The sequence below is a fragment of the Pelodiscus sinensis genome, chromosome 1, assembly GCF_049634645.1.
Source record: "Pelodiscus sinensis isolate JC-2024 chromosome 1, ASM4963464v1, whole genome shotgun sequence".
Classification (NCBI taxonomy): Eukaryota; Metazoa; Chordata; order Testudines; family Trionychidae; genus Pelodiscus; species Pelodiscus sinensis.
In genome coordinates, this window is record NC_134711.1 from 181,096,812 (window position 1) to 181,122,475 (window position 25,664).

Here is a 25,664-nt window from a genome sequence, read left to right on the forward strand (position 1 = left end):
GAATAAATAGGGGGGAGGGAATTGAAGGGGAGGAAGAAAAGAAGACAGTGAGAAGATAAGCTTCAGAGGGATAGCCCAGTGAGTCTGTAACAGGAAAAACTTAAACAAGAAACAATCTAGTAACATCTCAAAGATTAAATAGTTACAAGAGGCTGATAAGAACCATTAGTAAGCACTTTGAAAGGAAAATGACCAACACCAGATTCTCAACAGACATCAAGAACCATTAGCACCTTCATTGTTTGGTTGGTTGGTTGATAATGCATGAGCCATCCAATAACAAAAACTTTCAGGATATATATAGAGCATTCTTAAAACTGAAATATACACCTGGAGAAGTGAAAAACAGATTGGGAGAGGCAAAAAAGTATCCAGACACGAACTCCTTCAAGACAGGCCCAAAAGAGAAAACAACAGAATTCCACTTATTACCTACAGTCCACAACTTAAACCCCTCCAACGCATTATCAAAAATATACAACCGATCCTAGAAAATGACTCCTCACTCTCAGAGACCTTGGGGGAAAGGCCAATTCTGGCTTACAGACAACCCCCTAACCTGAAACAAATTCTTTCCAGTACAGGCAGTCCCCGACTTACGCGGATCCGACTTATGTCGGATCCGCACTTACGAACGGGGCTTTTCTCGCCCCGGAGTTCACGGGCGGCGGGACCGCCCAGAGCGCAGCGGTCCCACCACCGCGTCCTCCGGGGCGAAAAAAGCTGCTCCGGGTCTCCCTGGTGTGCACAGCAGGGAGACCCGAGCAAAACCGCAAAGGCGGCGGGACCCCACTGCCCGAGTGGCTTTGCTTCTTTGCCCCGGAGCAAAGCCGCACAGGCGGCGGGGTCCCCCACCTCTGCGGCTTTGCTCCTCTCCCCCCCAGCACAGCAGGGAGACCCGAGCAAAGCCGCACAGACGGCGGGGTCCCCCGCCTCTGCGGCTTTGCTCCTGTCTCCCTGCTCTACACAGCAGGGAGACAGGAGCAAAGCCGCAGAGGCGGGGGACCCCGCCGCCTCTGCGGCTTTGCTCCGGGGCAAAGGAGCAAAGCCGCACGGGCAGCGGGGTCCCGCCGCCTGTGCGGCTTTGCTCAGGTCTCCCTGCTGCGCTGGGGGGGATTCCCCCAGCACAGCAGGGAGACAGGAGCAAAGCCACAGAGGCGGCGGGACCTCTGCGCCTCCGCGGCTTTGCTTGGGTCTCCCTGGTCTTCTGGGAGGGGAGGGGGCGCAGCTAGTGCGCCCCCCCCGCCCAGCAGACCAGGCTTTTGTTGCGGGACGCCTGGGGTAGAGCAGATGGGGTGCTGCCGGGTTGGTCCTGCGGGGATCTACCCGGCAGTGCCCCAGCTGTTCTGTCCCAGGAGTCCAAATTCAGCCGCTGTTGAAACTGATCAGCGGCTGATTCCAGGAAGCCGGGGGCAGAGCAACTCTGCCTAGGGCTTCCTGTAGTTAGCCGCTGATCAGTTTCAGCAGCGGCTGAATCTGGAGCCAGTTCCGACTTACATACAAATTCAACTTAAGAACAAACCTATAGTCCCTATCTTGTATGTAACCCGGGGACTGCCTGTAACGATCAAATGCCAGCAATGCCTCACTGCAATGCATATCGGCCAAACTGGACAGTCTCTACGGGAAAGAATTAATGGACACAAATCAGATATTCGAAAAAGGCAACACACAAAAACTTGTTGGAGAACACTTTAAACTTCCTGTCAAGTATCAGAGGGGTAGCCGTGTTAGTCTGAATCTGCAAAAGCGATGAGGAGTCCTGTGGCACCTTATAGACTAACTGAAGTGTAGGAGCATAAGCTTTCGTGGGCAAAGACCCACTTCGTCAGATGCATGCATCTGACGGAGTGGGTCTTTGCCCACAAAAGCTTATGCTCCTACACTTCAGTTAGTCTATAAGGTGCCACAAGACTCCTCATCTCTTTTAAATTTCCTGGACACTCATTAATGGATATCCAAGTTGCTATTTTATTTCAGACCAATTCCACAGTCAGATACTGAGAAGGATTGGAGCTTAACTTTATTCACAAGTTTAATTATTATGCCTATGGTTTGAATCGGGATATCAGAGGACTTGCACATTATCAACCAACAAATGAAGGTGCTAATGGTTCTGGATACGGTTTAGAATCTAGTGTTGACCATCTTACTTTCCAAGTGCTAACTAATGGTTTTTAATCAGCCTCTGGAAACTATTTAGTCTTTCAGATGCTACTAGAACTTTTTTTATTGTTAAGTTTTTCCTGTTACAGACTCACTGGGCTATTCCTCTGAAGCTTTTCTCCCCCCTTGCCTTATTTATTCTTGCATCTGGACTTCCAATACTCTGGTCATCTGAAGAAGTGCCTTGTGCCTATGAAAGCTCATAATACCAGCTACGTGGTTTGTTAGCCTTTAAGGTGCTACTAGACTATTGTTCTTTAAGTTTTTCCTGCTACAGACTAACTCTGCCACCCCTCTGAAGCTTTTGAGATTTCATGTCTGTCCATCCAGGTTGCATGAGGCTGGGCACCAGGGACAGGGAGAGCGGGAAAGAGCTAGAGAAAGCAAGCCAGAGAGTCGGATGCTGTGCCCAACCACTCTGCATGGCTGCTCTCCGGGTGTCTGCTGCAGCCGGCCCCGAACGCAGCGCCCCAGGCAAGTCCCTGCAGGCACCGCGCGCCTGTCCCGGGACTCCCCTGCGCAGCTGGGCTCGCCAGAACGTTCCATAAGCCCGATGCGCAATCCATTGTTCTGGGCTCGCCCCTAGGGAACCTCAGTCGAGCGCCGATCAAGAGGCGGGGTCAAGATTACGCCTCTCGTCACTAATGACGTCAAGCTAGGGGAGAGAGTGTCAATTTGTAGCTCCATAGGTGGGTGCGTCTCTCCGCCCCCTTCACGTGAGGCGGGGAATCCGCGCATGCGCACTCCTTCGCGGAAGAAAGGGGGTGGTGCCGGGGACGGGCCATGATGCCCACCCCGCGGCACGGGCACGTGGGCCCGCACGGGCCCTTCAGCGAGGTGTACGAGCCGGCCGAGGACACCTACCTGCTGCTGGACGCGCTGGAGCAGGACGCGGTCCCCATCAGAGAGGCAGGGTGCGAGATGGGGGGAGGGGAAAGAACCGCTCCGCAGCCAATGGGAGCAGCCGCCGGTTGGGGTGGCGGGAGCACGTGCCAGCCACAGCCGGTGCAGGGGGCGGAGCGATGGCGGTTAGGGAGGCGGGGCTGGAACATGGGGGCGGGGTCTAAGAAGGGCTGGGGGGGGGGCGAAGTGGGGTTGGCAGCCCCTGCCCTTTGCATCCAGCCTCTCCCCCCATTGGCTGTCAGTGGATTCCTATGGGACCCCCCCCCCCCAGCCCTGGTGAGGCTGATGGCAAAACCAGCCCTGCTTTAAACAGTGGGGAGCCCACCCACTGGCTGCTGGGTGATGTGTCAGCCTCTGCGCCGCAGCCCTGTGAGACACGGGGGCGCTGACGGGTGAGTCCTTACGCTGGGCTCCACCTCTGCTCTGCGCCCATCCTCCCTTAGCGCCTGCCTCGTGGAGCCCTGCTTGTGCCGGGGACGAAACACCCCACTGGCTGGGCAGCGTGCAACGGTGCAGGCATGACATGGTGCTGTGTGAGCATCTGAGGCCCTGGGAAAGATTCAGAGCTACCCCAGCCTCTGTGGAGTCACAGCGAGTGCTGCTCTTCTACGACCGAGTCATTTGGTAATCAAAGGACAGCTTTTTGGAAGATTGGTTCATCCACAGCTATGTCTGCAGTGAAAGAAAGAGGATTGGACTGTTGTAGTTTGAGTGAACACCTATTCACACTGCAAAAACGACACAGGCAGGAATTCTATTCTCGTTGGCGTCATCCCCTGTGCCTCTTTTTCTCCCTGAGGCCCCACCTTTGGCCAGGCCATGGTAAGAGCTTGGACTGCTGTGGCGTGCCTCAAACTCTCCACCTACCCTTGGTGAGGGGCCGGGGTACCTAAGAGCAGATCCTGGCCTATGTCCCTGCCACCCCTGTTGTGCACAGTAAAGGGCAGGTGGAGGGTCCACGCATAGCAGCCTGGTTTTCCTTGGTGGCTCTTGTTACAGTTCAGCTATAGTTTCTAGCCTGGCTTCAGGCTAGTGAAGTGTGAGCTAGTGCACTAAAAATAGCATGGACATTGCACCTTGGGCAGCAGCTTGTGCTCTCAAGCCTGTCTGGCCTTGGAAGGCTAGGCTGAGTCTTCACCAGAACCTTAACATCCGTGCTAGGGATATAACTGTGTAATAGGGTAACCATATAACTGCTGAAAATCTCAGTGGTTACACCGCTACACACTCTGCGGGTTCTGCAGTATAATGCCCTTGCCTGCCCGGCTCACAGGGAGGAGTCTTCACTGCCACAGCAAAGCTTCTCTCCCTTCGGTCAGCCCTTGCCCACCCAGTGCCTTGGGAGATGTCATCGTTGCCCTGCCACCGTGAAGATGCCACTCCAGAAGCTGGTTGAGTGTAACTGAGACCATTCACCAATAAGCATTAGCTTATTGGTTAATTGGTTATACTCTAACGTCCCTGTTTTTAGAGTGATAACTTGAACCCTGCTAGTGCAAATTTGTATACCAAGCTGGCAGGGCACAGCTGCATTGTGTAGATATATATCCTTGGGATCCCAGTTTCATTGTGGTCTGCTCCAAACTCTTACGTCATGGCTGTTTGGAGATGGAGGTGGAAATGTGTCTAGAAGTATGATTTTTGTGTTGACAGTGGACATCTTGTTGACATCTTGTTAAGAAAGATGTAAGAATGTAGTTATTTAGATGGTTAGCCTATAAGCTGCCTATCAGTTTCTGTTACAGTTATACGCCAGCTCCTGGCCCTGCACCCTATACTGCAGACTCTAATGCAGCCAGCTTCCCAGAATAAGCTTTATACTGCAGCACCGGGTGCAGCTGGCTCCCTGGGACCAGAGCCGGGGCTGGCATTGTAACCATAACAGAAACCATTTAAATGATTGCACTTTTACATCTCTAATTAAAATACCTGCTTCATAAAAGTATCAAGGATAGACATACACAGGGCTGGATCAGGCAATACTGCCAAGCAGGCAGCCACGAGGGACCATGCTAATAATGAGGTTTACTAGTCATATTGCCTTCAAGATGACTGGTGTGCCATATGATCTGCTTTGTGCTGACAGAGAATTCTCTAGGAATAACTTACTTCTCTAAGGGAATCAGTACGTTTCCTACTTACCACAGCCCTTGCTGGGGCACATTGCATGTTTCCTTCCATCTGTTAATTTATATACTGCATAAAATTTATGTACTGCATAATATATATATACTGTACACTATAAGCTGATTTGTTATATATTCTGTATACTATAAGCAGGCTGCTGGCATGCACTGGTTTCTAGCTGCCAGCCGTGCTCCCAGTAAGCCAGCTGCACTGCTGACTCTGTAGCATAAAGCTTATACTGCATAGCGCACAGCTCGTATAACCTATAGAATTTTTAATGGTTATATGGTTACATTTTTAACATTTTTTTATATCCTCAATTTTAATCACAGTGTATACTAATTATTTTTATTTAAATTTAGAGTTGAGATCTCCCTTGAAGTAGGATCTGGATCAGGTGTGGTTTCAACATTTCTGGCTTCCATTGTGGGACCCAGTGCATTGTACATGTAAGTATTATAATACCAATTGTTTCGATTATTGCAGCTAATAATATAAGAATACTTAGCCCTTACAGTATATGCTGCTTTTCATTTCAAAACATTATACAACCATCAACCATTAGAGAAGTATTCTTTACATGTTACAAATGGATTTTCAAAGGCATTTAGATTTCTGTCCCCCACTGATTTCACTGAAGAAAGGTTTGACACCTAAAAAGCTTTGAAAATCTGGCTCTAAATTACTTGCTGAAAAACACTTTTTGGTTTGGTGGTAGCACCCAGACTAGCGTTCAGAAATCCCTTCTTCCCAGCTTGAGCTGAATTTTTAGTCATGTTGCCTCTTCCATGTTTACTCAGAACTCAATCCTGCAAACACTTGTCAAACTCCATTCATGTGAGTCACTTTGTTGAGCTCAGTGGGTATGCTCACATGTGCAGTTTCCCATAAATTTAGCCAGCCAACCAAAAGGAGACTATGTTGCCACTAGTATTCCCTGTAAGCTGAGCGCTTGGACAGCCCCCCAGAAGAAATTCAAATGCTCCTCACTTGCTCTGCCTCTCTCTGTCAGCCAGGTCTGGCAGGGAAGATCGGGGCTTTCTTCACACCCTCTGCCCCACGTACCCTCTGAGCAGAAGCCAGAGCTGGTGTTTCAGCCTTGCGGCTTCACGGCAACCATTAGGCTTGAGTGGCAGCACAGGCTCACCTGTGCGTGCGGGGCTGAGCTCGAGCTGCAGACTGCATGGAAGGTGGCCATAGCCCACTAGTGGTTTGTGGACTGCACTTTGAGAACCACTGCCTTAGATTCATGCACATCATTTTCTCCTAATTAGCAGTTTTCCTTATGATGTTTCATTCTTGCAACTAGGCCCTGCACTGCATCGTCTTCCTGCACTGCTTACACTTGACACGTTTTCTTTTTAACTAGGGAACCAATTTCTTCAAAATATTCCCAGATAGGGGGTGTGTCTCACCCAGAGACCAGGACAGTTTTTCTGTGGCAGTAGTTTGGGGGAATATAGGAAGTTGTGTGTGTACTGAATAACGTCTTCCCTTTTTCTTGCCAAAAAAACTTAAAAAAACAACAATGGTCATGTAGCATTGTTGGGGTTTTTAAAGTTTTTTTTAGTTACAGACTAACATGGCTACCCTCTGAGACTTTCTTGCCAGTCCACTCCTCTGTTCCTTTTTATGGTGCCTCCATCCTTTCCTATATATTGTCTCTCTCTGCCTTTAAAACAAAGTCTTAACTAAGTTCTGTGCCATGCTTGTCCAAGGTCCACCACCACATAAGCACAGAACAAAAACAATCCAATCCCACTCGTGTCTGTCTTTGAACATGTTACTTTTTAGTCTGATGAGAAATAGAATTTGAAAGCCCAGAACTTTCAAGAACCAAGAGCTGGTAGTTAGGCCAGACAGACTATAGCCATGATCTCATGTTTAAGGGACTGTAAGTGTATGTGTAGCATGTTTGTGATAAGATTTAATTGTAACTGTTTTTAAATGAGTTGAATTTTATTGGTTATTTTAAATAAATAAAAAAATGCTATTTAAATCAATAAAATCCAATTTTTAAAAAAATCTGATTTTTATCCGCCCTTAGCCCGACTGATTAGCAGAACGCCTATAGTGGGCAGCATGTGGTTCTGTTGGTGGTGTACATGCTTCAGTGCAAATTACAAAATTTATTTTTCATATGGATGGAAAAAAGAGGGAATATTGTTTGCCACCAATTTTTATTTCAAACATTAGCTTTAATAAAATATTAAGCAAATGCACAAGAGTTTGAAGGACTAGGTCTCACTGAGAGTCTATGATGCAGTGCCAGAGAGACTGGAAAGGCAGTCTGATTAAAAACACTTGTTTTCACAGACAGAACCATTTTAGACTGAATTTCTGATGTCTGTTCTCAGCCCAAATTTTGTTTGAAAGACTGGTAAAATTATCTTGGCCTTTTTTGAGTTATCTAAGCACAAAAAGTAGAAAACTTTGATATTATAGTATATATGTGATGATTCAAGACCATTGTAATGCATCCGTAGATGAGGACAAAGTTAAAGTTGTATCTGGGCATGCAACCTTAACTTTTGCATTTCCTGGACTTTTGAGTACTTGGGCAATCTTAATGTTTCCTCAGGATAGTGTTATTGTATGAAATTTCATCTGTGTATAATCACAGTATGAGTAACAAGAATTGTATGTTCTTTTTGAAGACTTAGATCAGTGGTCACTAACTGGTTGATCATAATAAGCTGAGATCCTGGGGAGTCTTCCAGTTGATTGTGGTCAACAGGCTCCTTGCTTGCCCTGGCCTCATGCTGCCAGACATTCCCAGGAGCAGCCAGTATAGTCCCCGTAGGTGTGGAGGGTCTGGAGTCTCAGCGTGCCGCTCCTGCCTACAAGCACTACCCCCTGCAGCTCCCAGGAAACTGTGGCTAATGGGAACTGAGGTAATGGTGCCAAAAGAGAGGAGCAACATGCGAAGTCTCATGTTCCCACATAGGCACATTGGTCCCTTCTGGAAGCAGCTTGGGTTCATGGCAGGCAGGAAGCTGCCTCAGCCTCACCACATGGCAACCTCTGCTGCTGGCTCCAAGATCCCGGCCTTCCACCCTGCTGCCAGTCCAGGAGTTCTGACACTGGCTCTGGGGGATTGCTTAGCCTCCAGCCCTGCACACGGAGTCCCAGCTGCTAGCCACAGCTGTGTGGAGCATAGACCGGGCTGGGGAGAGGGGTGCAGCTCAGCATCTCCTCTCCAAAAATTGTTCCAGCATCACTGCTGGCAGGAGGCTGTATACCAGCTCCCAGCATCCTCCCGTAGCCAACACTCCATCCCCCATCTTGCACTCCCAGTCCTGAGTGCCCTCCCAGAACCAGCACCTCACCTCTGCCCTAACTCTGAGCCCTTTCAGCTAGCATCCCAGACCTCTTCCTGTATGCCAAGCACTTGCCCCAGCCCTGACCCTCCTCTCAGAGCCATGCCCCTTTTTGCATCCTAGTGCATCTCCCAAACTCCAGCCTTCAGCCCCAACCTGGTAAAAATGAGTGAGGATGGGGGAGAGCAAGTGATGGAGAGAGGGGGGAATGGAGAGAGCAGGACTTTGGGGAAGGGGCAGGGTTCTCCTTAAAATTCAGAAAATGATTTTAGGCATAAAAATATTGGAGACCACTGGCTTAGATGATGATTATTCAGTAAGGCTATGTCTGGACTGCAAAATAGTGGTGAAAACAGTCATTATGTGCAGAGCATGGCTAAGCTGTACATTTGCTGCTACTACCGCAGTTAAGCATCTATTTATACTTGTGCTAATTGGATGAGAACTAGTGGAAGTATGTGTGCATGATCAGGGGAATCTCATTTATTCACACACAAGGCTTGATGTCACATCAAGCAATAGCAGTTACAGTCTTATATTAATTTTTAATTATATTTTGTAATATTGATGTGACGTTGATGTTTTGCTTTCAGATGTACAGATATAAACCCTATGGCAGCTTTTTGTACCTTGGAAACAGCTGTACTTAACAAAGTTTACATTCACCCAGTAATTACTGACTTGGTAAGACACATGTTCCAATAACTGCACCTTCTAATAATTTTACAGTTCTTACAGTGTACAGTGGGAGGCTTGCCTGTAACCATTCAGATGCTGTTCTACCACACTGAAAGAAAGACCAAGGGGCTTAAGTTATTTTAAATGTCAGAATTCCATAGCAAAGTATAGAAGACTTTCTATAACTCAGTAGTATATAATTGTAAATCTATTAATTTTTTCCTGTCTTCATAATGATTGATTATATGCAAAGATTAATCTCTAATATTAATCCCATATATGACAAATCTGCATTCTCACTATTTATTGTATAATGAGAAATGGGTATGTGTGTTCTTGTTGTAAAATAAAAAAATGTAGCCAATAAAAGGACTGCCTAAATAAAACTAACTTGTTTCCTACCTCAATTTTATCCTTAGGTCACAGGATTGTTACCAAGATTAAATGGAAAAGTTGATCTCCTGCTATTTAATCCACCGTATGTGGCAACCTCCTCTGAAGAGGTAGGAATTCCTAAGATTTAAGAAGATACAATCCCCGAAGCTGGTGGAGATTCCAATACCTAGCTTTTCCAAGCACAAAACAGCTTCTACAATACCTTACTGGTTACCCTGAAGCCAGCAACAGTTGCCTTAAAGCAACCCAGCCTTGGGCTTCCACCCAAACAGCTAAGTTAAATATGATGAGAATTACTGAAAGTTCTACCTATCCTAAAGGATTGGACACATTACCTCCCAAGTAACTATTTTAAAAGAGACTGTATTGGTTAAAAGATCAGTATTCATACAGACATGAGTACAGTTCCGAGATCAGATTCATAGCAGAGATGATGAGTTTTGTAGCTGTAAATAATTCTTTCAGAATTAGTCCACAGGTTATAGCATAGTGTCCATATTCAAGGTGATCCAGAGGGGACTGGATATACCAGTCTTACGACTCAAGCTTCCCCTGCGTAAAGCATCAAGCAGATAAGAGATACAAAGGATCAGGATCCAAGGGTTCCTCTACAATTCCAGGCCTTCTGTCGGGTACATCTACACTGCAACACTATTTTGGGATACCTGCGTCTTCACAGTAAGCCCATTATTTCGGGCTCATTATTCCAACGTCCCTGTAAACTTCATTCTACGTGGAGTAAGGGACATTTTGGAATAGCGCTTTATTTCGAAAGCACCATTTTGTAGACAGCACCAAATACGAAATAATCTATTTCGAAATAGCGTTGAAATAAAATATGCAATTTGTGTAGCTCAAATTGCGTATCTTATTTCGAGTTACAGTGCTGTGTAGACACATCCTAGGTGCTGTGTAGACACATCCTAGTAAATAATCCTCAAAACTCAGACATAGACCTGTTTCCTAAACATCACTGGTAATTAGCTACATTAATTAAAGTAGTGCTGTTGCCAGTCTTCCACCATTTGCAGGGGTGTTGATACATATATTTAACTGGAGAGGAATATAGTGATATTCACTATATTTACAGTTCTTTTAAATGTTAAGAATTCCTTTGGATCTCTGAATGAACAGCATAGACAAGAACCATTTGATTGCAATACATAAGTAAATTGAAGTTTTATTTACCAATATGTCCCTGTAGGTTGAATTTGGGTCACTTATCCTGCAGGATGCTTAACCCTTTCTTGCCATTTATCACAGGGATCATGTGGAGCCAGTGGTGATAGCAGAACTGTTTGCACTAAATATGAATCACTAGCTCTGCAGCAATTAACTGCACTTTCTGCATAAGGAAACTCTTGACCACTGTTCCAGAAAATGTTGTTCCATCCATGGGAATTCTTAAATCCATCTACCCAGGGACACTTAGGAAATTTAAGGAGAATCTTCCAAAGTGTGAAGTCAGGGCGCATAAACTAAAGCATGTTTAATCCTCCCTCTGTCAATTATCTTATTCAGGAGTAAGGGGACTTGAGTTTTCTGACTTTATTCTTTGATTAAGGGCTTGTCTACAGCATTACTATTGTACATCAGTGAAGATGCTACCTGTGCCAACAGGGCTTCTCTGGTGTAGATACACCATAGCCCTGAGAGGCTGTAGCTGCGTGAGCAGGAGAAGTGCTTCCATTGACATAGCACTGTCTATCCGGAGGGTTAGGTCTGTATAATTGCATTGCTCAGGCGTATGAGATTTCCACACCCCTTGAGTTGCTTTGTGTAGTTACAACTAACTTTGGACTAGTTACAATGAACTTAGGCCTTATCTACATAAGTAATGGCTAAGTCAACCTAAGTTGCACAACTACAGCTATTTGAATAACATAGTTGGAGTCAATGTAGCTTAGGTAGACTAACTATAGTGCCTACACTGCACTGGGCCAACAGGAGAAACTGTCCCATTGAGGCTATATCTAGACCACACTGATCTATTGGAAAAAGGTACGCAATTTGCACTCTGCAATTTGTGTATCTTTTTCCGATATTTTTTCGGAAGAGGCTTTTCGGAAAACCTCCTCTTTCGGAAGAGCCCTTCTTTCTCATGGAAGGAGGAAAACAGGGTTTCTGAAACAGCGTATCTGCTCTTCTGCAAAAAAATAAGCGGAAGAGTAGACGTTTTCTCTGGATGCGGCGGAGTTTTTTAAAACCCCATAGTCTAGGCATAGCCCTGCTTGCCTTATGTGTTTCATTCCATTGGATTAGCGGAGTTGACCAGTGGTCAATTTAGCAGATCTTTAATGGACTCACTAAATTGACCCATGATGGATTGATCATTGCAGTGCTGATCTCCAGTAAGTGTAGACATGCTAACGTTCCTGAGTAAGAGATCCATGCAGAGCTTTAACTGTGTCTTAATTTAGGTGCAATGACTTCACACCTCTAATTGATTTACCTTAACTTTCCTGAGTGTCTTCAAATAGACAAGCCCAATGATTTTCTGGTGGAAAATACCTTTTCCACAAAATCAAAATTTTCAGGGATGAGTGCTTTGGTTCTCATCTCGTGTGGCAGCCTGCCCAAAGTCTGCCAAGAGCCATACAGATGGGCAGCTGGAAAGTTGCAAGATTCTGTTTTGGATTTTGGATTTTTTTCAGAATTTCTGGCTTGTGAAAAATCTTGAGCTATTTACTCTTTTATCCAAACTTGGAATTAAATGTTTCCAAAACCTCAACAATTTCTATGAGACAGAAATTCCTTTTTCTGGACTGCTCTAATTTTTGTCTTTCTCTTTTATTCTTCAGGACTCTTGAATTAATGTCTGCACAACAATAAAACACCCATGGGTGGCTCATGACAGTTGACTCGGGTTGGGGAGTTTACTCTACAGGGTTATAAATTGGAATGTATAAAACCATGAAAGGGGAGCTTGTGAGAGCCTATGCTCTCACCCAAATCCAAACATTTACACGGCAATTTTAAAATGCTGCCTCCTGAGGCCCCCCCCCCCCCCCACCCAACCCTCCAAGTCCAAGTCAGCTGACATGGACCAGCTGCAAGTGTTTTATTGGAATTTAGACATATCCTTCCTGGGTGGAATTTATGCTAATACCTTCCATATGCCTCTAGAGGAAGGATATGCTTTGAATGTTACAAAATGTGTCTATTTCCAAACAGTGTCAACAAAAACCTTCTTTAAATCCAAACAGAGCTCATCTATAGGGAGGATAAGTTCTGAAATTTGACATGTACACTGTATACACTAAACTGCCATCTAGCAGTTTTACAACTGAAATTATTTTAATACAATACACTCCTTATGATAAGGATTGTGGTAACGTTCTTTCTAAAGTGTCAAGAACATCTATAGCACTCTATAGTCATCTGTAAACCATTAGTAACAAAATTAATCTTCCTTTAATTTCTCCTAGGTAGAAAGCCATGGAATAGAGGCAGCCTGGGCTGGAGGCAAAAATGGCAGAGAAGTAATGGATAGACTTTTTCCTTTAGTACCAGATCTGCTTTCAACAGGAGGGTTATTCTATTTAGTTACAGTTAAGGAGAACAATCCAGGTAATAGAATCCTTCTGTTTGCCAAACTGTATTACTGATGCTCACGTGAAAACTGAGCACAAGGCTAAGGTGCTATAGCTAATCAAACATTCCCATTCTTGTGTAATACCCTTGAACTGCTTTAATCTGACAGCCTTGGGAAATAGGATATGCCAGATTATGGAATTTTCCAGACCATGAGTGTTTGCCATAATGAAGGGTGGGGGGGGGGGGGGAGGGAATAATGTTGGGATGTGGAGGTGCGGTGGGAGGAAGGGTGAAGGAGCATAGGGAGGGTGCAGAAGAATACTGGGTGTACAGGATCTGGAAGGGAGGCTGCAGTGGCGCAGTGGGGTTGGAGGGGCAGAGTCTGGGACGGAGGGAAGACACTGGAGGTGTGGGATATGGGAGGTAGGGTATGTGAGGGGAATGGGAGTGCAGGGTCTGGGTGTAATGGGGGTGGGCCCTGCTGGAAAGGGAAGAAGAGTAGCTTGTTGCTGCGGCTTCCAGAGCTCACCAGGATCACATTCATGGGACTTGTGCTCTCGCCCATCTCCCACCCTACCCCCCACGGGGCACGTGGAGGCATCGCCACTTCCCCATGCCTCACAGCTCCCCACATGAGTGGCCATAGAGATGCCTCAGCTTACGGGCCTAGAGGGGCCCCTCAAGAAGCAAAGACTGGTGGACTTCCAGTTCTCCGCAGGAAACTCATTCTGGCTTTTGTGTTAATATATAGACTATTACAAGCTTACACTTAAGCTTTGAGCACAGTTTTTAATCTTAAACTTTTTTTACCTATTCATTTAAGTACTTAGTATATTTTTCAAAGACATTAAAATCCAACATTTGCACTAATAGAAAGCCAGGTTCATATGGTTCTGTTGGATGATCACTTTAAAAACTGTTCTAAACAACTGAAGGAGTATGATAGATATTTTATGAGATTGTGATTATTTGTTTTTGCTTTTAGCATATAAATCAGTTTAAGATGGGATGAGCTTAAGTGGTGATTAATACAAATTGAACTGTAATGCTACACATTTTTAATTACAGATGAAATTTTGGAAACAATGAAGAAATATGGTTTAAGGGGTACTAGAGTACTTTCTAGACAAGCAGGAAGAGAAACTCTCTCCATTCTCAAATTCAGCAAGTCCTGATGACTATTAAATCTTCCATTGCTGAAGAGATTGAAAGGTAAACAGTTTAAGCTGATTTTTGCCCCCCAAAATTTCTGGGTTTTACAAAAATGCTGTACTCCATTTTTTTTCACCCTACTTTTATATCCTTCAAATGTATAAAAAAATAACTTGCTTTATTAGGAAAATACAATATATTGAGACATGTATTATGATAATATATTAGTTTGTGTACACGCTGCAAATGGTGTGGTCCAATTATTAAGTGTAAATAATTATAGGCTAATAGTCCTAAATCTACAACAGTAAACTTATTCAAATGAAAACTTTATTAAAGATGGCATTGTGTTTTGAAGTGAGTTAGTTCTGCAGCAAACCACATTGATAAACAGAATTCAAAGCATTAATCTACTCAGTATCTTTTCCTGTCTTTCTGTCCACCAAAATAAACCCTGATATTTGCCCAGAAAAATATACTTTGCACTGATTTTTCACCTTTTCTTGTTGTTGTGGTAGTAAACACGGAAACAATCCAGGGAAAAACTAAATAAAATATTTATTAAATAAAAATTAAAAACAAAGGGCCCCACTCTATAATATACTTAAGAATAGGAAGTTTGTAGTCAATCATTTCCTTTTGCTAGCAGAATCTCCCATAATTCTGAGAAGTATGGGCTATTCCTCTCCTTCCTGCAGTTGAAAGCTGTCATGCTGATCATGCTCCCTTCTCTAGCTTGCCATCAGACTATGCAGGATGCATACAAAAACTCATCATTCTGTGAATAACAACTTTAATGCCAACCAGTAAACCTATGTACAGTAGGCTAACTAGCCAATAAACTGTGGCTCCATCTACGCTGCAGGCTTCTTGCGCAAGAACTGTTTTGCGAAAGAGTGTGTCCACACTGCCAGGTGCTTTTGCGCAAGAGCGTCCATGGCAGTGTGGAGACACTTGCGCAAGAAACCCTTGTTGCCCGTCCACACTGCCTTCATGCGCAAGAGCTCTTCCCATTCTTGTGCAAAAAGCCTGCAGTAGAGACATAGCTTGTAGGTTTAAAAATTAAACTTTGTCATTTTGCTACAAAGCCATCTGTAGGGCATATGGGAGACAGATAAAAAAGGAATTATTGGGTAAGAAAGGAAGGCAGAAGGTAGTAGGATTAGAGCAAGCAAATCCTCCCTCAAAATAGCAAATTTATTCTGGGTCAGTGCATATAGCATCTTCTTGTCAAAGGAGGCCACTTTATCATGTCTATTCAAGGTATTAATTGACCACATTGTTTCACTGCAGATATCCTGAGTTGAAGTACAGGCTCTCTGTGCCAATGAAGATCCTGTGGAAAATGCTCATCAAAGTGATGGCAAGATCCCTCACCTCCAGCCAGATTTTAACACTAAGGGCCTGTTTCTCCAACTCTACAGGAGGTAATGATATCAAGAAAACAAAAAAACTCCCAGGGACCTGTTATCCCAAGTATTCTGGACTCTCTTCAAGACAGCATAAACAAAGGACTCCAGCCCAGCATGTAGCACTCCAGGTGTCAACCATAATTAACATCTGACAAGCAGTGTCCTTCAATTTCTTGGCTGACAATCCTCAAATATCCAGATTTCTCAAAGCAGTCAAACTGGACAGTTTCAGTGTAAGACTGTGGTACGGTGAACAGTTACTTTAGTCAGAGCTCTGATCAAAATGTCATCCAGGAACAGAATGAAGTGAGTGCCCCAAGTCTACCTGTGCCCACCACCAGCACCTTTATAGAACACTGCTTTAATGTGGTCCAGTGTTTACAGGACATTTCTGTCATATTTTTGGGGTAGAAGGGAGGCCTGTAGTGGTGAAGATAGTGATCCATAAATGAACTGCCACAGGGGCAGAAACTGTGCAGCAAGCTAAAGGGACTGTGAGTAACACAGCTGCTGTCCTCAAACTGCAGGCAAAGAGGATTATTCCATCTGTCTCAATTGCAATAGACTCAGAAGTACAGTAATTGACAGTAATGCATTTAAAGTTAGAAAATACTACAAGAGTCCCACTAAACAAGGATTACTCTCAGTTCTTGAGCTATTTTGATAAAATGGTTTTGGAGCTGCTAAATGTTGTGCTGTAAGTAGGAATAGGACCAGTGGGTGTTACTCCTCTTCATATCTTGTGACAAATATTTCCAAGAAAAACATGGCAGACCACACACTGTATAGTATGGGGTGAAATCCTGGCTCTATTGAACTGAGTGAGTTGTGTGGTTAAGATTTCACCCTTAGATATAGCAGTGACTTGAATATCAAGACCCTATGTTTTATATTCTACTGTATAGTTACTCTGCCAGTGGTTTAAGATTAATCTTCTTTCAAAAATTGTTACCGCAAGAGATTAAACAATTATGAATTACCAAAGGGCAGATATAGGCTAGAAAGAGTTGCCACAGCCAGATATTTTGAAGAAGAAAGGTACTGCTTCCCACCACCAAACTCTGGACTACCGGATGCCTAACAGAACCACCTGCAAGCCACTCTATGCTGTCTTTGGTAGCAGCCCATATCTCATGAACTGCATTTAACTAATGAAGGTGTATGGTGTTTGTTTATCCAGCAGAAGTTGTCTCCTAATCTAAATAATCATTTAGAATGGTTAATATTTAATAAATTACTGAAACAAAATGAGAAGCTTTTCTGTCCTACTCAAGTATCAAATTCATGGAAACAAATTATTTTCCTCTGTTTTTCAAAGATTAATATTAAAACAAGTTTTGCTCTCTTTATTAAAAGATAAACAAAATGCAAAAAATCCTAGCAGCTCAGTGCTGGGATTACGGATCAATTCCACCTATCAGTCATATAGGCTCATCTTTTTAAAAACTACAAGTGACTGTGTGTGCCCACCTTGAAAGGGCCGGGTTTTGAGACCAGGCTTGAGCACTCCTCATCTGAAAATAAGGCCCTTTTAAAAGATCTGTCTAACTGGATACCCAAAGCACTAGTCACTTACAATTTAGAGTATTTTTTCAGAAAACCCACTGGCCAGACGACCAAAAAAAAAAAACAGCCTAGGATAATCCAAAACAATTAAAGACTGACATAATAGGCCTATTTCTCCCTTTCCATTGGTGTGACTTTACAGGTACAAATATTTAACACATGAAATAACATGGCTTCAAAGTTGAAAGAAGTTATATGCTCTGTACATATATTTCTCTAGAAAATGATCTTGCATGAATAGAAGTTACTAGTGAAACAACAATTTTAAGTTGTGACATTAAATTCAATTATAAAACTAAATCCCTGTGATCACTGGAAAATAAGAGTGGAGCATAAAATTTTATTAACAGGTTAAGTTTTCACCAACTGTTGATAAAGAAAGCAGCAACAATGACAGTACAACAGCTGGTCTGCATCCTTCCTTTTCTCTAACTTCTCTCTCTCAATTTATCTGGTGAATTTTTCAATCGTTACACTAACATTCAATTTATAAATACTGTAGATTACCTTATTTCAGATCAAGCTTTAGCACTAAGTTACTAGATGTTTTATCACATTTTAAATTGATGCAACAGCAGCTGCAGCTAATAATTCAAATGTGAAGCATTTTATAAATGGAATTTTAATGGCCCCAGAAATTTAGATCTTCATGCCACCAACACTATATTCTTCTGTAAATTAGAGGAACCAGTTTTCTTAAGTGACTAACAGTATGTTGGATTGTTTTTAGATAGTGCTCAACTACAGCTCACTCAATTTAACCTACTTCAGTGCAAACTTAACTATTGAAATCACCTCTGAATTTTCAGAATACTTTAACATTTTAAAAAATACACAAATTAAAATAAACTATTCTTATATATATTTTATATCAAATAAATGTTTCAGAACCCTTTACAAAAGCACAATTCAGAAATCAACATGGATCATCCATTCTGCCAAGCAATTTAAGATCATTCTGATATTTTCAAAAAGTTGGCTTCCTTCAATGTAATTCTTCAAACAGAATCTGTGCCTCCTCTTCATTTAGTACTTTGTTTATTTTTATTGAAGAGGGAAGAGAGAGTTATATTTCAAAAAAAGGTCTCTCGACAAAGTGGGCAGGTGGATTTGTTGCTAGATGTGAACCATTTGTACTGAAAGAGAAATAGCAACATTTAAAATGTGAACATATGATGAATTCTAAAAATGATTTACACTTGAACGCTTTGATCTAGTGACTTACAACTTGCCAAGTGGAAATGGTTACCAAACACTAAATATTTTAGTAAAAGTTATTTGTCCAATAAGCATTGCATAAGCAATTACAGCTTCTGAAAGATAATATCCAGGATTCTCTCTATTTTCTGGTCTCATTTTAAGAAGCTAGGATCCCCAAGTGAGAACCCTGTTGGAATTTTGTTGAGAGTAGCAGTAATTTTCTTTTGTATGGCAATAAAGACATCAACCTTTTTTGACATATTCATGATTACCATTTTGTCAGCTTTAATATATTTTACATACACCAATTTGAACCAAATGTTAAATTTAGGCTATATATATATATATATATATGTACACAAGACCAAATCTGAGTACTCACCAAACAGGCTGAATGGAATTTTTTCTTGCATGTTCTACAGGCTTTTTTGGGAAGAGAATAATTGGAACCATGAATGACTGAAAAACAGATCATGCAATCTTCAATGCCCTCAAATCGTTTGTCCACATTATTTTTCCACAAAGACAAGCCTTCCATAATACTTCCATTCTAACAAAGGGAAGAAGTCATAACAGCAGTCAGTGATATGTTGCTGTTTTAGAACATCTCTTATTTCTAGTAGCACCCAGAAGACCCAAGCAGGATTTGGGCTCGATTGTATAAGGAGTTGTATAAATACATAGGGCTTGGACCGTATCCTGAAAAATTAACCTAAGATGACATGCTATATATGAAGGGTGTGGTAAAGGGATAAAACATATGCAATTTTTATGTATACAATAAAATAAAGTCATGCATTTTAAATACAACGGACAGAATCCTGTAATGTTTCCTTCGGATTCCAAACACACATGTTCCTTTTTACAGAACTCATAATATATAGTGTCCATTTAAGAGCATTTATAAACATATTCACATGAACCCTTTTGTTAATCTTTTTATAATCTTAAGTGAAGAGCAACATCTACAAATACCAACTAACCCAATTTTAGAGGGTCTTATGTTAGAGGAAGTTTAGAGACTTTCTAATAGTTCATCATCCACAGCTGTGGAGCCTGTGTTAAAATTTCAGTCAGCACTACATTGCTAAGATTGTTCTTTCATTTTTGTGTCACTGTTTGTATTTCCTAAGTTGTCAAAACCAAGGACTTTGCCTAAAACTTCACCTGATGAGTGAGGTACGTGCTTAACTGTAGCATCCAGTTACGCCACTGCTGAACAGCCACACCAACCCTCTTTCCACTCTCAACTGTTATTGATCCCAGTGGGTAATTTGATGGAAGCTGTATTATCAGTTCAATAAATATATCATCCACTGAATAGGTAGCAATCACCTCCCGAGTAGCAGACCGAGCTTTTACCTGAAGAAAAACAAACATTCAAAAGATAGACAAAATCTCACTTTATGTGAAACATACTTTCTCAAGTCTCTTTACATTACACGAAACATCCATAATTTACAGCATATACCAGGTAAAAAAGAGACCAACAAAGCTTTTCGTAAAAGAAAAATGTGAACTTTTGTCAGGCAAAATTTTGTATGACTTTTGTCATGCTAAAACAGAACTTATACCAGCCAATCAGACTGAAAGATGGATGACAATCACTGATAAATTTAAAAAAATTACATTAACCAGAAAATATCAGATTCATAGTGTTTTTGTAGAAACCAGCACTTACAAAAAAAACTTCTCTGAGGCTACATCTAAACTACACCCCTCTGTCAGCAGAGGGATGTAAATGCAGCACTTTGAAAGTGCAAATGAAGCGGGGATTTAAATATCCCGAGCTTCATTTGCATAATCGCATCATGGCGCTCTTTTGAAAAATCACCATTGTCAAAAAAAATGCGTCTAAACTGCAGTTTCAGTTTCCAAATGGCGCTTGTTCAAAACAGCGCCATGATGTGATTATGCAAATTAAGCAAGGATATTTAAATCCCCGCTTCATTTGCACTTTCGAAGTGCTTCATTTACATCTCTCTGCCGACAGAGGGGTGTAGTCTACACACACCCCGAGGGTACTTCAAGACCGGAGTTATCCCGAAATAGCTACCCCTCATCCAAGGAACGCATCTGCTATTTCAAAATAATTTTGGCATCCCTGTAAACCTCATTTCACGAGGAATAAAAGATGTCTCGAAATAGTGCTTTATTTCAAAATTTGGTGCCATGTAGACAGCGTCAAATGAAGAAATAAGCTATTTTGAAATAGACTCGAAATAAGCTACGCAATTTGTGTAGCGCAAATTGCATATCTTATTTCGGGTGCTGTGCAGATTCATCCTGACTGAAGTGCATGACATACAGGAAGTCAGCAATTATACAGCAAACAAATGTCACCTTGCTAGACCAGTAACAACTGAAATTATGCTATCAATCATATATGATAATAGAAAGATATTTTAGTCATTGCCAGAGTATCAACAAGGTTCTGAAAAAGCAACATCTCTGCTTTGACCATTACAGCATTATGATGAAAATCTAGGGTAAAATCCTGGCTCCACTGAAATTAATGGCATAACTGCTGACTTTCACAGGGTCAGGATTTCAGTTGAATCACAACTGTAAGAGATCACTATAAAGGCTCCTTACTGCATTTAATGCCTAGTTTAGACATGAGAGCTTGTAATATTTCAGTTTTTACAAGACAATTCACAGATAACTTTTTAAGATAAAAGTCCTTACTAACCGTCATGCCATTAAATAACTGTGTGCTAGTCTGCACAGAAGATATTTCTTGTAAAGAAAGTACATTGCTGACGTATTTGCTTGTAAATTTATCTACAACATTGAAGACACGTTTCTCACAGCTATTCCACCAAAGCCTAACCATGGCTGGCAAGTCCTTCAATGTCATATGATACACCGAGCAAGCTAAGTGCGGAATTTGAGATGACAGTACTGTTGTATCTGGAGAGAAAAAAATGAAAAATATTTATTGTTATATCTATCTACATACTCATATAGGTGACAAAGCACTGTTTCTGCCCCATGTCACAGGAGCATTATTTTAATAATTTGATTATACTAGGGGGCTGCCTCCTGGTCATATAGAGAGAGATGAAAGCCTATTGCTGATGATAGAAAGCATACCAACAATTCCCAATCCCTCTTGTTCATAAGTGCTAATCATCTTAGGAACATTCAGATTGGAGGTGATTGGAAAAACATCACTGGAACCATTTTCCCTTGGAGAAAGTAGCTGTGTCTAAAATGAAATGCTCTGCAAAGTTGTTTTCATTTTGCTGAAATTTTATCAAAAAAGGAAAAATTATTTCATTTAGGGATGTGATAGTGTACACATTTAAACAGTTAACTAATCAGCCTGGGCGCACCAGTTAACCTTCATGGTAACACACAAACTCCTTCCTACCCCCACACTGGAGCAGATCTGGGGGAGGTGGTGCTCACAGGCTGTCAGCTTGTAAGCAGGCTCCCTGTGAACACAGGATTCCATGAAACCACCTGCAGCATAGCGAGGGGAGGGGCAGGTGGGAGCCAGTACACATACCAGCTCCTGCAGAGCTGCATGTCCCTTTGCCCCCACTGCTGCCTCTTGCAGCAGTGTGGGAGTGGGAGGGAGGGACAGGCTAGCGGCTCTCTGCGCACACCGGCTTTGATGGAGCCTTTGATGGCTTTGGGGAGCCTTTGATTCCTCCCCTCTCCTCCTGTGTGTCACCGCTGAAAATTTCAGCAGTTACACGGTTACCAGAAAAACAAAATAAAATAATATGCATTTTAACATCCCTAGTTTCAATAAGGTCCAAGTGTTGCATTTGGCTGTTTTTAAAATGAAATATTTCAATTTCCTTTTTAAACAACTTTTCATTTTGTTTGGTTTACGTGATATAGTAATATGAAAAAGAGGAAATCAAAACATTTGACTTTTGAAACTAGTTTCCAGTCTGTGTTAACAATATCACTTTAAACTTGAAAAACATTTTCTAATAATTGAATTTGCCTTTTTCTGCTTCTCTGGTAGAAGAATGAATGTTAACTAATCTACTTAACTTTTGTCTTTCGACAATTTAACTTGTTTCTCATGCATGAGCACTATACTGCAACATTTGGGTGGCAAACCAAGTGCTGCAGATAAGCTAATGCAAATATGAATTAAGTATTCTGAGGACAGTTTTATTAGGTTCATATATATTTTTAAATAGGCAATCTAAAAGTTTCACTTATTCTACCTAAAAGTGTCCATTTAAGAAATGAAGCAAGAAATCTGCATGAAAATTTAATACATTATAGGTTTAAATATTCCCTTTCTTGCCCCACCTAAACCCTGAATATATGGAGATAAAGGGCACAATTATTTGCAGAGATATTACTGGTATTAAGGATTTCCCATCCCAGCTTTTTCTGGAAATAGCTTATTAAGGCTGAAGTTACTCTGAGCGAACAAACATCAAATACATTTTTACTAACCCTTGACACTTAAACAAAGCTCTTCAGTAAAGAAAGTTTTTGTGTCCTTATCTGGGACTTCAGTAGCTGGCACTGAAAAGGCAGGGTTTTCTGGCATAAGCCTGAACAGGTGATAAAGCAGTTTATTCAGATTCTTTGTTCTTCGAAGGTATTGTGAATACAAAGCACGTAGCTGGTAGGGTGGAAAAATAAAGTATGCATAAGTCCTAATAAGAAGTAGCTTGTTCTGAGGATATGAACTTATACACATATAGAGGAAGGATAATCCAATAATTAGAGCACTAGCCTAGGACTTGGGAGACTGGTTCAATTCTTTTTTCCACTGCAGACCTTCTGTATGACTCTGGGAAAGCCACTTACCCTGTCTGTACCTCAGGTCACATCTCCACTTACGGGAGGATCAACACTCTGGCAATCAATCTTCCGTGGTTTGATTTAGCGGGTCCAATAAAGACCTGCTAAATTGAATGCTGAGGGTGCTCCTGTTGGCACTGGTACTCCTTGCTGCTGCTGCAAGGAGTAAGGGAAGTCGATGGGAGTATTTCTCCCGTCGACCTCCCACTGTGGAGAAAGCGCCAAGCTTGTCATAAGGATGTCAACTCCAGCTATGTTATTTACATAGCTGGAGCTGTGGGCCTCAAGCTGATCTTCCCCCTACAGTGTAGAACTGGCCTCAGTTTCCTGTCTATGAAATGGTAGAGTTTTTATAAACACTGCTCCACGTGCCTCATGTATTGTTATTGATTTTCATCAGGAAAGTCTGGTGGCTAGTAAGGTTAACTACAGCAGCATATTTAATTAAATGCATCAACTACTTCCTGTGCACAAACAGTAGTTCAAATTCAAATAATGTATCTCTTGCAGCAAGCTTGTTCTCTTTAAACAAACATTCATCTACAAGAGGAGTGGACAATAATTTTTGATGGGGGGGCCACTCCAAGATTTTGGAAAGTGATCAAGGGTCACTTTCTTCCATAATATTAATGGAGGAGGTGCAGGCTCTGGGATGGAGGCTGGGAGCAGACAGGAGCAGCCTGAGGCGGTCTGCGGCAACTGGCGCCCCAGGCGGAACGCGCGATCGGGGCTGCCACCTGCACGGCCATCAATGGGGTGACATCATCATCGGGCACCCTTTGACACCATCATCGGACGCCATTGAAGGTGGTGCCCTAGGTGACGGCCGAGTCGGCCTATAGCCACGGGCCGTCCCTGGATACAGAAGCAAGCTTGGGGTAAGGGACTGGGTTGCAGGAGGAAGAATGGGGTCTGTGAGGGAGTTTGGGTGAAGGAGGCAGTTGTGACCAAGGGCAGGGAACTGGGATACAGGGTTTTGGAACGTGACCTAGGACAGGAGACTGGAGTGCAGGAGTTTGGGTTGTAACTTTGGGTAGGAGGGGATTGTGATCTAAGGCAAGGGATTGGGGTGCCAGATCTGGGAAGGGGTATGGCTGCAGGAGGGTGGCAGAGGGTTTGGGTATTGAGTGGGGGGACAGAGGGTTGGGGAAGAGAGGGGCTGGAGTGCCAAAAGCAGGCTCTGGCCAGGAGACTTACCAGCCTGCTGCCCAACCAGCCTGGCTGCCTGCAGAGCTAAATGCTTGCAGAGCTTAAAAAGTTTCTCAGCCAGCCTCTCTGCTTGTCCCATGCCTGCACAGGCTGCATCGCCATGTGCTTGTGTAAATAAGAGTCAGAGGGGAAAGGGGAATGGTGCTTCGTGTGCTGCTTGTTATTCAAACAGGCAGCTCTCACTGGCTACTTCCTGGCCAGAAGCCGACCAATGGGATTGTGCTGGGGGACGGGAGTTAAGCCTGAAGCCTTCCCTCTTCCCCTCCAAGCTCACAGTTTTGGAAGAGAAACGGCCCTGCAGCCACTTTTCTGAGATGTGTGTGGGGCTGTGGGGGAAGCAATGGAGCCTGCCTGGGGCTTCCCACTGAGCCCATGGGCCAGATCCGATGGCTTGGCAGGCCAGATCCAACCTGCAGGCTGTATTTTGCCCAGGCCTGATCTACAAGTTCTACTTTGATTTCTTGCTTCCTATTGAGGATGATTTCTAAATATTGTAAAGCAAGCATTTAGCAAATGGATAAACAGAAAAGTGATAAATGCCAATGAGGTTGTTTAAAAAGTGCTTACAGATTATATATTTGAAAAACATTCTTAAAGCATTATATTTACTACTCAGCTCCATAATAGTAGCTTTCTGCACTGCCATGTCAGACACATGAGTGCCATTGCTAGCTTAATGGCAGAGCTAATAGTGCTATGTAAACAATGCTCAGCACTAGGGAAAGATAAGTAGTGAATTCTACAGGTGTCAGTATCAGTGTTGATGGGGTTCTAAAAAGAATACCATTAATTCAGCATCCGCGGAAGGCCTGAAGCCATCGAATACTTAAAAGGAGGAAAAATACCAAGAGGAAACTTCAGGGCCAGACATAAATGGACCTTTGGACAGATAAGAGTGTAAAGAAAAAATACATACTTGAGAAGAAGCTGCCTTGAAAAAAGTTAATATTAATTTCCATGTGAGAAGATATCCTAAAATAAAGCAGAACTCTTCACTCAGTGGCTGAACAACTGCAAACTCTCCAACTGGAATGCATTCTAGGATGTTTTCTAGAAAGAGTTCTTGAGTGGCAAGAACAGACATAAGAGCTGCAGGTGGTGACCTATAGAATGATAAAATATTATATTTGGCATAGTGATGAGATATACTAAATAAAGCTTTCTTACAACACAAAATGGTTTTCTTTTTTTACAGCCTCCTCAGCAGCTGCTC

At 42.7% G+C, this 25,664-nt stretch overlaps 2 protein-coding genes across 3 annotated transcripts in view; one reads left to right on the forward strand and one right to left on the reverse strand.

Annotated features, from left to right (window-relative positions):
- Positions 1 to 2,858: 2,858 nt before the first annotated feature.
- On the forward strand, positions 2,859 to 19,767 carry HEMK2 (HemK methyltransferase 2, ETF1 glutamine and histone H4 lysine). 2 transcript variants are annotated; one of them, XM_075910367.1, is made up of 7 exons: positions 2,859 to 3,080; positions 5,559 to 5,645; positions 9,110 to 9,200; positions 9,614 to 9,697; positions 13,019 to 13,160; positions 14,196 to 14,339; positions 18,880 to 19,767. In XM_075910367.1, the coding sequence occupies exons 1-6, from the start codon at positions 2,950 to 2,952 to the stop codon at positions 14,300 to 14,302; spliced, it is 642 nt and encodes a 213-aa protein (XP_075766482.1). In that variant the 5' UTR covers positions 2,859 to 2,949; the 3' UTR covers positions 14,303 to 14,339; positions 18,880 to 19,767. The 2 variants fall into 2 exon arrangements, with proteins under 2 accessions (XP_075766482.1, XP_075766473.1); XM_075910358.1 differs by having other exon boundaries at positions 2,861 to 3,080; positions 15,573 to 19,767.
- Positions 16,725 to 25,664, reverse strand: part of LTN1 (listerin E3 ubiquitin protein ligase 1) — a 43,966-nt gene continuing 35,026 nt past the window's right edge. The window contains exons 25-30 of the mRNA XM_075910346.1: positions 25,368 to 25,554; positions 22,889 to 23,060; positions 21,150 to 21,370; positions 19,625 to 19,819; positions 18,840 to 19,007; positions 16,725 to 18,393 (exon numbers count right to left, since the gene is read on the reverse strand). Of these exons, the coding sequence (XP_075766461.1) occupies positions 18,331 to 18,393; positions 18,840 to 19,007; positions 19,625 to 19,819; positions 21,150 to 21,370; positions 22,889 to 23,060; positions 25,368 to 25,554 (1,006 nt within the window). The 3' untranslated portion in view covers positions 16,725 to 18,330. The remainder of the gene's footprint in view (positions 18,394 to 18,839; positions 19,008 to 19,624; positions 19,820 to 21,149; positions 21,371 to 22,888; positions 23,061 to 25,367; positions 25,555 to 25,664) is intronic.

Bases quoted from the DNA above. Each gene is read 5' to 3' on its own strand.
- HEMK2 (XM_075910367.1), top strand. From the start codon at position 2,950: ATGATGCCCACCCCGCGGCACGGGCACGTGGGCCCGCACGGGCCCTTC. The intron at 3,081-5,558 runs GTGCGAGATGGG...ATTTAAATTTAG, and splicing joins GTCCCCATCAGAGAGGCAGG to AGTTGAGATCTCCCTTGAAG. The intron at 13,161-14,195 runs GTAATAGAATCC...TTTTAATTACAG, and splicing joins AGTTAAGGAGAACAATCCAG to ATGAAATTTTGGAAACAATG.